The sequence below is a fragment of the Nothobranchius furzeri genome, chromosome 18 (genome assembly GCF_043380555.1).
Source record: "Nothobranchius furzeri strain GRZ-AD chromosome 18, NfurGRZ-RIMD1, whole genome shotgun sequence".
Lineage (NCBI taxonomy): Eukaryota > Metazoa > Chordata > Actinopteri > Cyprinodontiformes > Nothobranchiidae > Nothobranchius > Nothobranchius furzeri.
This window is the reverse complement of record NC_091758.1, coordinates 31,330,600-31,345,470: the sequence shown is the minus strand read 5'-3', so window position 1 is coordinate 31,345,470 and position 14,871 is coordinate 31,330,600. Positions and strand designations below refer to the sequence as shown.

General features: G+C 42.7%; 3 protein-coding genes across 4 annotated transcripts in view; 2 read left to right on the top strand and 1 right to left on the bottom strand.

Annotated features, from left to right (window-relative positions):
* tdrd9 (tudor domain containing 9) overlaps positions 1–14,871 on the top strand; it is a 38,601-nt gene that overhangs the window by 2,751 nt on the left and 20,979 nt on the right. The gene's annotated exons all lie outside the window — the stretch shown is intronic.
* rd3l (RD3 like) lies at positions 3,085–6,700 on the bottom strand. Of its 2 annotated transcripts, XM_054741616.2 has the most exons (3): positions 6,346–6,700; positions 5,430–5,757; positions 3,085–4,854 (listed from the first exon to the last, which is right to left on the bottom strand). In XM_054741616.2, the coding sequence occupies exons 2-3, from the start codon at positions 5,741–5,743 to the stop codon at positions 4,488–4,490; spliced, it is 681 nt and encodes a 226-aa protein (XP_054597591.1). In that variant the 5' UTR covers positions 5,744–5,757; positions 6,346–6,700; the 3' UTR covers positions 3,085–4,487. The 2 variants fall into 2 exon arrangements, with proteins under 2 accessions (XP_054597591.1, XP_054597590.1); XM_054741615.2 differs by lacking the exon at positions 6,346–6,700 and having other exon boundaries at positions 5,430–5,921.
* LOC107392319 (sialidase-3) lies at positions 7,226–8,527 on the top strand. The gene is given in 3 exon segments (XM_015970059.3): positions 7,226–7,477; positions 7,549–7,886; positions 7,888–8,527. Coding segments are annotated over 3 exon segments (1,107 nt in total). The 5' UTR covers positions 7,226–7,306; the 3' UTR covers positions 8,486–8,527.

The window sequence follows — 14,871 nt, the reverse complement described above, 5'->3', positions numbered from 1 at the left end:
AGGACTCCACACAGCTGTCAGATGGCTCAGGCTGGGGAAAGTGCTGAAGAGGGTTTGGGACTTGAAAGCAGAGATTCGAGAGTTTTGCGAGAGGAAAGGCAAAGACATTCCAGAGCTCTCAGATGAGGATTGGATGGCAGATTTTGCATTTGCTGTTGATGTGACTGCACTGATGAATGAACTGAACACCAAACTGCAAGGCAAGGGCCTTTTTGTTCATGAAATGCACAGCCTCGTGAAGGCCTTCATAAGAAAGCTGCAGTTTCTTTCAAGTCAACTGGAGAGCATCACTCTCACTCACATGCAAACCCTGAACGAAGTCACATCATCAGCTGATCACCTCAGCAGGTACTCATCCATGTTAGGAGCATTACATGGTGAGTTTCAAGGCGTTTTGAAGATCTCAGAACAATCGAGGATGAAATGCACATGATTTCCTCTCCCTTTATCTGCAGTGTGGATAATGCACCCAGTGATGTGCAGCTGGAACTCATTGACCTGCAGTCTGATGCAGTACTGGCAGAGCACTTTAAGTCAGGATCTCTGCTGGATTTCTACTCTTAAGGAGGAGAACTTTCCAAACCTGAGGAGACATGCTCAGAAGATGTTGGTTCTCTTCGGCTCTACCTACATTTGTGAACAAACATTTTCAGTGATGAAGTTTACAAAATCCAGGTAAAGATCCTCTCTCACTGATGGTCATTTGTCAGCTGTGCTTCGCATCTCCACCTCAGACATTCAACCTGACTTTGATGCACTTGTTAAAGCCCAGCAGAGACTAGATTTCTCTCTCTGAATAAGAAAAAAATTGCTTAAAAACACAAAGTAAGGTGTTTGGACCAAAAATGTAGGCAACTAGCAGTGAACTGGGACACTTTTTTTTAAACCTCTTTCCCAAGATCGCAGTTCAGTGATTTTATTTTACAGACAATACTGTGTGTCTGTAGAATGCTAAGAACCTCTTTCCAACAATATTTGAAACTCAATGTGTTTTGGAGTGAATGTGACTGAAACTGTTAACTAATATAAGTCACAAATGTTTAACAAAAACCAAATGCGCACACTTTGTTTACCATTGCCTTGGGAAATTTGAATAAATCATATTTTTGTAAGTCAACCTCACTTTTTCCTTTTTGCTCATTTATAATATATAGTCTACTCTTACCAGCTTGAAAAAACAATGGTATTTACTGCTTTTTATAAAGAAATACCATTAATATTATGCATAATTGACTTCAGCCTTTTGGCCTGGCCCTCCACAATATTTTCTGTTTCTCATGTGGCCCCATGGAAGAAATAATTGCCCACCCCTGCGCTAATGGAACATCTATAAACTACTCATACTGTATGAGAATTAGTTTTTATATTAAACTGCATTTTTGCAATCTTAAAACCTTTAAACTGAAATGTATTGTTTTCTGAAGTAGTTGCCACCCGTTATTCTTTCAATAACTTTGAGCTATCTGGACTCAAATGTTTTTTATTTATTTATTTTTATTTTATTTTATTTTTACATTTTTGTCAACTTGTAAAAGTGTTAACCAAATGCAATGTTTAATTATTTTAATAATAGTCTTGCAGGTATTTATCTATCCATCTACATACAATAAACATTCTACATTTTAAATTAATTTTATTCCATTGTCATTCTAGCCTGCTGGTTACTTTATAAGTGAGAGAAATGCACTGGGTAATGTTAACAAGTTAATTTAAAGTTGCTCTTACATAGCCGCTGGATTGAGAAGATTGCACATTATGTGTTAAAGATGTCAAATGTTTATTTACTGACAAGAAAAGAATGAAAAGACACTCAAAAGGCATGAGGTAATCCACTATGCACATTATTCTTTTAATATTTGATTTATTATATTTTAAAGATGACCACAATATAAATATCTGTCAGAATAGCTTTTGCACAAACTATAATCACAATTTCTTCAATCAGTAGCCTATGGGATTTTTACAGCCAGTTATTGTCCGAACCACAGTAACCATTCATTAAAGCTGCTTTCCGGAGTTTTCCCCTTTCAGAAATTATGCATGATTTGTCAGAAATCCGTAAAAGCGATATCATGTACTGTGATAAAATGTAAGCGATGCGTCTTTTGTTTTTGCTAAGCACACCCACTTCCCCGCAGAACTCCGTGCAATAGGAAACCAAGCTCCGTCCAGAACTAACCAATAGCGTTAGACTACTGCTTACGTGCTTCAAATTTAAGTAATACCTCGGCTGATGCAGAGTTGATGAACTTTTCATGGACAAGAAAGTCTCTAAAATATAAATATATGAGAACACAGCATGACATGAGAGTAATACTTGTAAAACGGCATGTTTTAGCTGTTTGTCGGCTACAGAAGCACATTTATAAACAGAAATGTGAAGTCGCCATCTTAAAAAAACAGAGTTTTTATGTGATATGCTTGTCAGCCACTAGATGGTGCCATCGGATAAGAGAAATACTCCGGAAAGAAGCTTTAAATGAGGAATAGATTGTAGAAGACAAAAAATATTTATTGGGATAAAACATATTTTTCACATGTTTGCAAAAGTTTTCAATAACTGCTGTTTGTGTGACCTTGTGAACATCCTGGCTTTTTCACTGGAAACGTAAGGCTTTGGATATACTTGCTTTTAACCATGCGGACGCGTGCTTACCAAGGGTGCCTCATGAAACCTGCGTTTGTTTGAAGAGTTGTTTGCAACACGTTCACAAGCTGCAATTGGAGAGTAACCAGAATGGGGTTGACGGAACGAGTGAGACATACTCACCATTACCACATCTCTGATTTACTTGTCTTTCATACTATTTACGATACTACTGCTGTCTTTTTGTCTGTTGTGATCTCAAAATAAACCAGCTGCTGATCTCTTCAATTGTCTGCTGACCTCAAACGACTATAGTAATGCCCTGTACTCGAGCATCGGCCAGTCCTTGAGCTCATGCCTTCAACTGGTCCAGAATGCTGCGGTGCATCTTTTTACTGGTACTCTGAAGCATTACCATATTTCACCAGTCCTAGTACTGAATTTATTTTAAAATTTTGTTATTTGTTTTTAAATGTCAAAATTAGGTATGCATCAAAATTGGTATTGGCCGATGTTAGTCATTTTTTAACATCGTATTGATCCGAAAAATAGAACTGACCCAATATTAACAACCAATATTTTTTCCGTCTTGTTTCCATTTGTTTATTAGTTTCAGAAGGTGAGGGGGGTGCTGTGTATTTGTTTAGTCATGTGACAGTGATTGTAATCATCTCAGAAGCATAAATATATGTTGTGTCTGTACATAACGTAAATTCAGCTTTAATAATTTTCATTCTGTACTAAATCTGCTGATTTTAGAAGGATTAATGTCAGTATATTGTATCAGCAAATATGGTTATCAGCCACAACAGTGATATTAATACCGTTATCGGCCCAAACATTTCATATCGGTGCACCACTAGTCAAAATGATTTAGCCCCATGCTACCTGTCCAAACTGCTGACGTCACAAACGCCTTTGCAGTCTCTTCGATCAGCTGAGCATGGGCTGCTTGTGGTTCCTCTGACTAAACGCAAAAATAAAGAAGATGGAGCTTTTTCAGTCATTGGTCCCAGGTTGTGGAATGAGTTGTCTATAAATGTATAGTGGGCTGACTCACCCAGTGCTTGAGTCTTGCCGGAAGACTCCTATTCTGTATTGCTTTTGACTGAAATAGCTTGATTTTATTGTGATTTGCATTGTCTTGTTGCCATTGTATCGCTACTTATCTTTATGTATATTTTTATATTACAGCACTTTGTTACACTTTGTAATTTTTTATTAGTGCTTTATAAATGAACTGGATTTGAATTGTGGCCATGTTTGTTTTTACCTTACAAATTTGGCACTATTATCAGTTATGTGGTTTGCCCCCCTAGTGGAATCCTCCAGTACTACATGCAGTATGTATGTGGAAAAAGCATGGTGCCTTCATCAATGCAAGGTTAAACAGCAAGTACATTCCCAGCCTAGTTTTTGCTTCTGTGTCAGCTCCACAAGGGAGAGACGAACACGCATTGACAGATGTTTTTCTCTCGCTTTGGGACTTTTTTTGTGCGCTACACGTTCATAATGTGTCGAGCTCAGCAGTTTAGGGCAGAAGGGAAATCTTAACATGGGAGAAGTGTAAAACATCTGGCAACTTTCAGAATAATAGACACGTTCAGATTTCCAGTAGCTTAACTAGTTAAAAACAAAACAAACGTGATGACGAGGTAAACAGAACAGACAAACCACAGACCATGCCTCCGTCTTTCTCCTTGTTACTGCGTGAACTGTTTAAATCATGCAAAATTTTGCAATTCTCCAATGATTTTGTGACCTTGCAGGACCAGTTGCATGGAATAGTTTTGCTACAGATTTCCATCTGAAATGCTCCCATCTCTTAGGTTAAAGGCTGCTTATCTGTCCAATGGAAAGCCGGGGTTAAGATCACACCTTTTAAGATGAGTGTATCTTGTCACAGTGTTGTTCTACTATAGGGATCTTTGGGTCTGAGAAGCCCAGGATAATAATATGGAAGGTCCCAGACCTTGTTGGGTGTGAATGAACCTGAATCCCGCATGGCTCGATCCACGTATCCAGAGATTGTTGGGATTTCCTCTCTTTGGTGGTCTCCACATTTTGGCACTGTGGGCGTGACAAAGCCCTGCTTTATTCTGTAGCGGCTGGTCCAAACCTCCATGGGTCTGACCTGCTTCTGCTGGACTGAGTGGTGGTCCTCTTCTTTGTATACACTTAGGTTCAGGAAGTCGATCAGGACTTGCCTGAAGACGGCTGCAAGCTCCCAGGGCCTTACGTTGTTTGTGGCAATCACTTCGCGAAACCTGCAGAAGTATGCATCAGTATAGTTAATTTATCATGATCTGACAAAAGGACTTTGATAAAATAATTGTAATTTATTTTAACTCGGGGATTTTATTCTTCTGTATTTACCTAAAACTAAATGTCAAGATGTATCTGCTGTTCCTGCTGCTCGCCTAGTGAAGTCCAGAATGACATATCTGGGACAGCAGGGCAGATTTATGGAAATGGTACAAAAACATTATAACCTACAGCTCAGTGGATGTTATTCTTTGGTTTTGTGGTTATGTAAATACACAGTAATGACCTGGAATTGAGTTTTCTGGGTAATAAGTAAGTGGGTCACAGTGCTGCTCAGCCATGTAGCCATGTTTATTTTTTTCACTGACAAACAGCTGCGTGGAAAGTCCAGCAGTCTAAACCCTATCAGGGCGCCTTTCACCTTCACATGTTAACACTGCCTGTGACAGTAACGCATAATGGCTTTCTTCCCTTTCCCTTTGGGTCTTCTCTGCTGTGTTTGTTGTCAGTGTTGATGTAGAAGAAGTCAGGCACTGTTGACGGCATACTAATGTGAAGAAGGAGCAAGGCTAAACACCTGGAGAGGACGGTTGCTGTGTAGATTGGTGGGATCTGGGCACACAGGAACTCCAGCTGGTGGAGCTCCGATGAGGGAATGAGGGTTCGTAATCGGGGGTATTTCTGAAACCAGCGGAGACCCAGGGCACTGTGAGCCAGCCTGTGCTCTCGCTCCAGTTGTCTTGCCAGCCGTTCACGTTCCTCAATGTGCCACAGGAGCTCTGTGATCAACATACAGCTGGGCACACCCCCCGAGCTGTCCAGAGATTGTGCTTCACCCGTAGTCTGCTGTCTCGTCTCATGCGACCATTTCATCCAGCTGAATAGAGGCATGTCTGCAAAACAAGCTTCAAAATCGGAATAAACAAAACTAACGTATTGTTCTTCCAGCCGCAACATTTAACATTGAATAATATTTGCTGGTTAAACTAGTGTTGAAGTTGCATATGACGCCGTAGCAAGATTAAATAAAACACGAGCATGGTGTTGGTTTGGAAACGGCGTGGACAAGAAAAGGAAAAAAATAAATCAGCATGAGTTTCTCTTTTGTTCATACCGAAACAGTCATATTTAAAACTTGAAAGAATTATTAGCATAATGATGATTCTGTACAGAATTTAACTAACTAATCATTAAGAGATGATCAACCCATCAGCACCTCTTGTCCTTTCTGATGGGGGCTTGGATTTCAAGTCTGAGTCTGCTACAGTATGGTTTTCCATGGATTTTCCTTTTTTCCCAAGCTAATAAATTTAGCTTAGGTTTCACTGAGATTCAAATGTCACAGCCAGCAGGGTCAGAGGTCATCATCTCCCAACCTATGGGCTTTACTTAATGCAAGGCTTGAACATCTTTAGGTATCTAATATTAAAATATGAAATATGTAAACTTCAAATGCTCACACACAAATTTCAAAGGAATTATTTTTAACTTACTGTTTGAAGAATTGATCCGTAAACTGTTTAGATGATCTTTTTACCGAGAGTACCTTCCAGCTTCTTTTTCCCATCGATCAGTCTTTTATTGCTCACTGTCCTCACCTAATGATGTCAGATGCATGAATTCAGCAGCGGTCTCTCTGTGGTTCGGCCGTTCCAGGCGTTTTGTCCTGTAGTTCCTGTCTTGTTCTCTCGCCGCTCCTGTCATGCAGACTTTTTTTCCAGGAGAGTTAGTCACATTGCTAACTGACTAAGAGCTGTCACCTCTGCTATCCTGTCACCCCACTCTCCTCAGTGCAGTGTGCAGCTTTGTTGTAAGGTCAGCTGCTTTCTAGCTTGCACAACATGTGTGCATCAGAGAGAAAATGAGGATGTGTGCTGCTGACTAGCCGTGGGTGTTTTTATTTGAGCTCATCTCTTCACTGTTGGTTAGAAGAACTGTGTCTGCTTCTGCAGCAAAATTCTCCTTATGGTCAGAGCGCAGAAGACACACTCACAAGATAATAGTGACACTTGCATTTATTAACATATAAAAGGCTTTTTCAGACATGCTAGACCTGAATATTTCAGGTCAGTTTTATAGATACTTGGGCTAAAAACTGGTGTGGCAGCAGCTGAGTCACAAACTCTGAGCACTGTTTATAGCAGGTCTTGTAATATTGTGGGAAACTGCACATGATTTAGACTTGACAAAAAAAAAGACACTAAATACTTTCAACATGAGATGATCTTAGATTAAAATAAATTCTCTAATCCACGGAACTGAAGTTGTTTTTGTTTAAACTTCTCTCCCACAAGCAATGGAATTTAACTTTGGTAGCTTAGAAAAGAAGTTTTGATTTAAACCTGAATTTCAGTTTAAACAATCCTAAATAACATTCCATAGAGTCCATCAGTTAAAGCCAGACCATCATCAACCTTTATTCTGCAGACCGATCGATCATTTTCTACAGCAGCGATGAGCATTAGTGTCTTTAAGGATTGGGTCTACAGGACTCCTGCCATGGTCTACAATAAAGACAGCTGTATTCTTCTGGTCTTTTCAAACGCAACGACGGCTGTTGGGCGGCATAGAAGGCTTGCTATGAGAAAATTTTTGTTTGACAGAGGTCGCAATTTTTCACCAATGGTAATTATTCCAGTCGGCTGTTTATTTCTGCATGTTTTGAAGCAATTTACTGAATGCAATCCATTTTTCAGTGGTGCAAGACGCAAATAGTGAGAGAAGCCAGCCTTCCTGGACACAGCTCCATGAACCCCTGCCCGATGTTCGATGAGGAGAACAGGAAGCTCTTCCTGTTTTTCATGGTCACCAGTAATGAACACCTTCATGAAGAACACCTCTTTTACAAGTCTCGTCTATGCTACATAACAAGTAACAATTTTGGACACAGCTGGAGTGAAGTAAATCATCTGACTGTATGTCTGCCTGAAAACTGCATCGCTTTAGCAATCGGACGAGGACATGGCCTTCAAACGGAAGATGGACGACTGATAATCCCGACTTTTGCTTTCATAGATGAAAATCCCACTGATGACAAACCTGTTCCACATGCAGTCGCTCTGTATAGTGACGATGGTGGAAAAAGCTGGCAGCTTGGTTCCAGAAAACACAGCTGAGTGTCAAATGGCGGAAGTTTGGGGACATGGAGGCAGGTTCATCTACTGCAATGCCATTAACAAGGACAGGAGACTGGTAGAAGCCTTCAGTGAAGATAATGGAGACACATTTATCGTATCAGAAGATGGGAAGTTTGCCAACACATGTACAGGTAGTCCAGGAAGTTTGCTCTCTTTTCCAGTTAAAGATAAAACTGCAATGGGAAGTGATGTAAGCCCCTCCCCAAACAGGTGGCTGCTCTTCACCCAACCCAGCATCTCTGGAGTGGAGTTGGGAGTGTATGTGAACAAAACTCCATGTGATCCAAAGGCCTGGACTAAACCCTGGATAATCAACAGAGGACCCAGTGGCCTCTCAGACATGGCTTACCTTGGTGACGGCTATATTGCATGTGTATTTGAGACCAGGGAGAATGAAGACCTCGACAACGTTGTCATGAAGATCTTTAACTTCTATCACATCTGGCCAAACACAGATGACACAGACGGGTGCCTCTGCTGCTGCACAGTTATGTAGACTAGTTAGTCTACTCAAGATATTTCATGAATAAAATTTAATTTCAGCATAAGATGATTTAAAAGGTTTTTTGAGTTCATACAGCTTTTATGGTTGCCCAACAAGCTTATAGTCCTTGGTGTTCCCATGACCGTGTCTCCACAACTTTTATTTGTGTTTTGAACTTAAAACGGGAACAAATTCTATATATGTAATATCTATATTCATTTTATATGAATTTTGAATTGTATAATAATGATATTATTTATTATTATTAGATTTAGATTTAAGCTTTTAAAACCAAGTAAATCATTAAAAATTGGAAAGCACAAAGGAGCTGTAACAAATTTACAGACACAGCAAAAATCTGATGTGGATGCTGGGAGTCATTCACAAGATATTTAGGTTATTTAATTCATTCCTGCTGGTAGCTCCAGATTTGAGCTGCACACTAAATCAAAGATGCATTGTCTCTTTAAAAAATAAAAATACGCGCTCCAAATCAGTAATCTACTCCCTAAACAACAACAAAAAAACAAGATTCAAAATATAAAACAATAGAATTTCACTAATTCACCTGTTCAGGTTGGCCTTTGTGTGACCTCCTGTTGGTTCTTCCTAACTACCTTCTTTTCATGCTTCTATGATTTCGTATCTTATTTAATTTAGTTAGATGTCTAATTTTTACCACTGAGAAGTGCATGAAAAACAAGGTTTAACAGTTGGTCAAATTCAGAGTTCAAAAACATTCAGCTTCAGATGTTTTGAGCATCCACTGATGTTGTTGATGACATTTTAGTATGAAAATAAGGAAGTACCTGCTACTGCCTGGAACTGGGATGCAGGATGAGCTGAAATTCAACGCATGGCCACAAAATTCTAGAGATGTTTCAGGATTTATATTCTAATTGTGTGTGTGTGTGTGTGTTCACCAACGTGTGCATTTGTGTTCATGAAAGCATCGTCATGTCCTTGAACCTTTCAGCAGAAGCTTACAGCTGTGCTTTGTCATAAAGTAGTCCCAAGTCTAAAATGGCGCCTGTGATACCTTTATGTTACTAAATTATATAAATACTACTAATTGTTACTAATTTGATATAAATAGTTTGACACTGAATCTTAATAAAACAAATTGTTTACTGTTTAATGATAAAAAGAACAGTGATTGTCATTGGAAATAGATGGGATTGCAATTCAAAGAGTAAAAGAAACTAAATTTCTTGAAGTTCTTATTGATGAAGACTTGTCATGGAAATAGAATAGAATAGAATTCAACTTTATTGTCATTGCACGTGTACAGGTACAGGGCAACGAAACGCAGTTTGCATCCATCCAGAAGTGCTTTAGCCGTGATATAGATGTATAACAATATATATTAGCAGTAATGTAGATGTGTAAGTATATTACAGAATGGATCTATTACGTGTGTTATAATGTACACGGTATGAAGTATGTTATGAATATTCTATGACTAAGTATCTACAGGCTGTAGTTAATACAAGCAGTCCATGAGTTTAACGTGGGTCATATGTCAGGAGGCAGAGTTCAGGAGTCTGACAGCTGTTGGGAAGAAACTGTTCCGGTACCTGGTGGTCTTAGTCCGTATGCTCCTGTAGCACCTCCCAGAGGGCAGCAGGGTGATCAGTGCATGTGATGGGTGACTGCGGTCTCGGATGATTTTCCCTGCCCTTTTCAGACACCGCTTCCTGTAGATGTCCTTTATGGCAGGAAGTGGTGCTCCGGTGATGCGCTGGGCAGTTTTCCCGACCCTCTGCAACGCCTTCCGGTCCGAGGCGGAGCAGTTCCCATACCAGACTATTACACAGTTGGTCAGGATGCTCTCGATGGTGCAGCGATAGAAGTTCACCAGGATGTCTGAGGACAAGTTGTTCTTCCTCAGAATCCTCAAGAAGAAGAGGCGCTGGTGAGCCTTCTTGACCAGCTTGGAGCAGTTGGTAGTCCAGGTGAGATCCTCGGAGATGTGGACTCCCAGGAACTTGAAGCTGCTCACACGCTCCACTGCCGTCCTCTTAATGTGGATGGGTGGATGTGGGTCAGCATTCCTCCTGTAGTCCACGATGAGCTCCTTAGTCTTCTCAGTGTTGAGCAGCAGGTTGTTTGTGTCGCACCACTCAGTCAGACGGTCCACCTCCACCCTGTAGGCGGTCTCATCGTTGTCACTGATGAGGCCAATCACCGTGGTGTCATCTGCAAACTTAATGATGGTGTTGGAACCATCAGCAGGTCTGCAGTTGTGGGTGAAAAGGGTGTAGAGGAAAGGGCTCATCACACAGCCTTGTGGTACACCAGTGTTCATTGTGAGTGTTGATGAGCAGCGGTTATCCAGTCGGACATGTTGAGGGCGGTTGGTCAGGAAGCCCAGTAACCATTTGCAGGTGAGGGAACTGATCCCCAGGGCTGTCATTTTCCTGATGAGTTGTGAGGGGTGGATTGTATTGAATGCGGAACTGAAGTCTATAAACAGCATTCTGGCGTAGGTGTTGTCCAGGTGTGAGAGGACAGAGTGCAGTGCAATGGAGACTGCATCCTCTGTGATCCTGTTCTGGCGGTATGCAAATTGGTGGGGGTCCAGGGTGGGGGGAAGACAGGATTTGAAGTGTGCTAAGACCAGCTGCTCTAAGCACTTAGTGATGATGGGGGTGAGTGCTACCGGGCGGTAGTCATTGAGGCTAGATGGGTTGGAGTTTTTGGGTATCGGGACGATGGAGGTGGATTTGAAGCAGGCCGGTACCACAGCATGGGCCAAGGACAGATTGAATATGTCTGAGCACTCCTGCGAGCTCCCCAGAGCACGCTCTGAGAACACGCCCAGGGATGCCATCAGGGCCTGCAGCCTTGTGGACATTGATCCTGCTCAGCACCGCTTGTACATCGGTGGGGGAGAGAGTCAGAGGTTGGTGGTCTGGCGTCATGTCTGTTATGGTTGTGGTTGTGAGGTTTCCTCGCTCAAAACGAGCATAAAAGTTGTTGAGCTCGTTGAGGAAGGAAACATCAGAGGATGCGGGGGAGGGTTTGATGATCCTGTAGTCTGATGATCTGGAGTCCTTGCCACATGCGTCGGGGGTTGGAGTTGGAGAAGTGTTCTTCTATCTTCTTTTTGTAATGGTGTTTGGCTTTTTTGATGCCCTTCTTTAGCCCTGGCTGTACTGTAGGCGTGTGCATCTCCTGTCCTAAAAGCGGTGTTGCGGGCCTTCAGTAGGAGACGAACATCCCGGTTCATCCAAGGCTTCTGATTGGGGTACGTGGTGATCCTTTTCTGGGTGGTGACACTGTCTGTGGTTACGGAGATGTAATCCAGTACAGATGAGGCATACTGGTCCAGGTCTGTGTTGGTGAACATATTCCAGTCTGTGTTTTTAAATCTGTCCTGGAGCACCGCATCTGTCCCCTCTCACCACACTTTAATTGTCCTCACAGCAGGTTTCACACGTTGGATGAGTGGTGAATACCGAGGTGTGAGGAACGGAGAGATAATCCGATTGTTCAATGTGGGGGAGGGGTGTTGCTTTGTAGGCTCCAGCCAAGTTGGAATAAACATGGTCTAAAGTCTTGTCTCCTCTAGTGTGGCAGGAGACATGTTGGTGGAATCTGGGGAGGAATGTCTTTAAGTTGGTGTGGTTGAACTCGCCAGCAACAACGACTACGTTTACATGCAGCCAATATCCGGGTTATGATCGGGTTAAGGTCGGCATTCGGGTTTCTGAGTTGATCAGAATAACCCGTTTACAAGCACAAATAGAAAGAGTTACCCCTAACTTGCATAACCCGATTTAAATGCGGACGTTGGGGTAGCGTCAGGACGTGTGGACTACGTCCAGACGCAATATGCGTCATTTCCGGTTCTTATCGTTCCGGTATCCGTGAAAACATGTTTCCCAGTTCGGAAGAGATAGCGACATTGTTTGTTTGCGCTTTAGTTTCCTCGTCACTCCGAATTTGTGGTGCTTTGCTGCGACTCGCCATTTTGCTCCCAACTTGTTGTTTACTTCCGGATTTCTGGCACATACAAGACGTCTCGCTACTCAAAAGACCAAGATTCCTTGCGAACAGAGCATGTGCAGAACACACGCTTTGATGGGGATATCCCGGTATGCGTTTACATGACCAAACATTCGGGTTAGAAAAGGGTTACCCCAGGTGTAGTAACCAGGTTTTTAAAAACCCGGTTATGAGCATATCCGGGTTTCTGGTGGTGTTTACACGGACCTGCGGAACCGTGAATATTCGGGTTTTGAAAGGGTTACTGGCTGCATGTAAACGCACTGAATAAAAGCAGCCTCGGGGTGTTTATTCTGGTGTTTGTTAATGGCTGCAGAAAGTTCTTTCATGGCCAACCTAGCATTAGCGTGGGGGGGGGGGGCGGGGGGGAGGGGGAAAGATATACACTGCAGTAAGTATGATCAAGGTGAGCTCTCTGGGGAGATAATAAGGTCTGCATTTGACCATTAAAAATCCCATATTATGTTTATGTTTATTCATTTCGCAGACGCTTTTATCCAAAGCGACGTACAATTTTTTTTTAACCTATAGGGCATGTTGTGATCTGTGGGGGAAACCGGAGTACCCGGAGGAAACCCACGCATGCATGGGGAGAACACGCAACTCCACGCAGAAAGGCGAGTTTTGAACCTGCGACCTTCGTGCTGCGAGGCAACAGTGCTAACCACTGCGCCACCATGCAGTTAGTCAGCCATATTAGTTACATAACAGGTAGAATTGCCAAATCTTCATGAGTTTTACATAGTCAAGTTTTTACTGACTAATTCTGGTTTGTTGGCATTGTACAATTCAGTGATTGTTCCATACTTGACTTATTGTGTAGAAATCTGGGGAGCAACATACAAAAACTATACACAACCCTTATTTATTTTACAGAAAAGAGCTCTGAGAATCGTCAATTATAGTGGCTGTAGAGATCCATCTATCCCATTGTTTATTAAATATAAATTACTGAAATTTCATGATTTAAAAGACTGGAAAATCATACAAACCATGTATAAAGCCAATTTAGGTACTCTGCCAACAAACATTCAGGGGATATTTGAAAGAGAGAAATAGTAATTACATGCTGAAAGAAACTGGTGTGTTTACAAAACTTTAGGTTACTGTCGTAACCCCGGTTCTCTGAGTAACATGAGTGAGATGTCTCACTATGGGATACGCCCCTCCGCGGATTCCTCAGAAGCACTTATCTCAATACGCCAATCCTGATTGGCCAGTGACCGTGACGTACGCGTCCCCCTGCTACTATAAGTAGCAAGCGTCCCAACGTACGCACTATTCAAGATAAACACCTCTTCTCGCTTCGCCCAGCAAGAAGGGTTGTCTGGTGAGACATCTCACTCATGTTACTCAGAGAACCGGGGTTACGACAGTAACCTAAAGTTCTCTTTCTTAACATTCGTTTCGATGTCTCACTATGGGATATGGAGACTCCCGTATTGCCAGACAGCTTATCCAGCGATCACCAACCTACAGGGATACGTCTTGGCCCGCCAAAGACCCCACACTCAGAATCGTGTGAGTCATTGCAGGGACCGAAACATCAAGCTTATAGAAGCGTGCAAATGCAAGTGGAGAAGCCCAACTTGCTGCAGCACAAATCTCCTGGATTGACAGCCCCCGAAAAAGGGCCCAAGAAGCAGACAGGCCCCTAGTAGAATGGGCCCTGAGCCCAACAGGAGCCTGAATGCCCTGACAGGAGTAAGCCATAGAAATAGCCTCCACAATCCAGTGGGAAAGCCTCTGCTTTGTGACGGGTTTCCCCTTACGAGGCCCACCCCATGACACAAAAAGCTGGTCCCCCCTGCGAAGGTTCTCCGTCCGATTCACATACTCCTTGAGCGCGCGAATCGGACACAGCTTGTGCCACCGCTCCTCCTCAGGAGAGGAGAAGGGTGGCGGGTAGAAAGCTGTGAGGATAATAGGAGAAAAGGAGCCCACCACCTTAGGCACAAAGGCAGGGTTGGGCTTCAGGGACACCTTCATGTCACCGGGTGCAAACTGGGTGCAGGATGGGTGCACAGAGAGAGCCTGTAAGTCACTAACTCGCTTTGCAGATACCAAAGCCAGGAGTAGCACCACCTTAAGAGACAGGATCTTAAGGTCCAGGCCGTCCATAGGTTCAAATGGAGGCCCGGAGAGGGCCGACAGCACCAAGGACAGATCCCATGAGGGCACCAGGGGTCGAGACACAGGGAGAAGCCTGCGCGCGCCCCTCATGAAGCTACACACCAGGGGGTGTTGACCTGCCAGTTTCTTCCCAAAACCCAAGTGTCGGGAGGAAATGGCTGCTAGGTACACTTTAATGGTGGAGAAAGCCTTCTTCCCATCCAACAAGTCTTGCAGGAAAGACAGAATGACGTTCACCGGGCATTGGAAGGGTG

Excerpts from the sequence above, each read along its gene's own strand:
- rd3l (XM_054741615.2), bottom strand. The coding sequence starts at position 5,809 with ATGTTGCGGCTGGAAGAACAATACGTTAGTTTTGTTTATTCCGATTTT. Across the intron at positions 4,855-5,429 it reads ACAGCAACCGTCCTCTCCAG|GTTTCGCGAAGTGATTGCCA; the intron begins GTGTTTAGCCTT and ends ATACTTCTGCAG.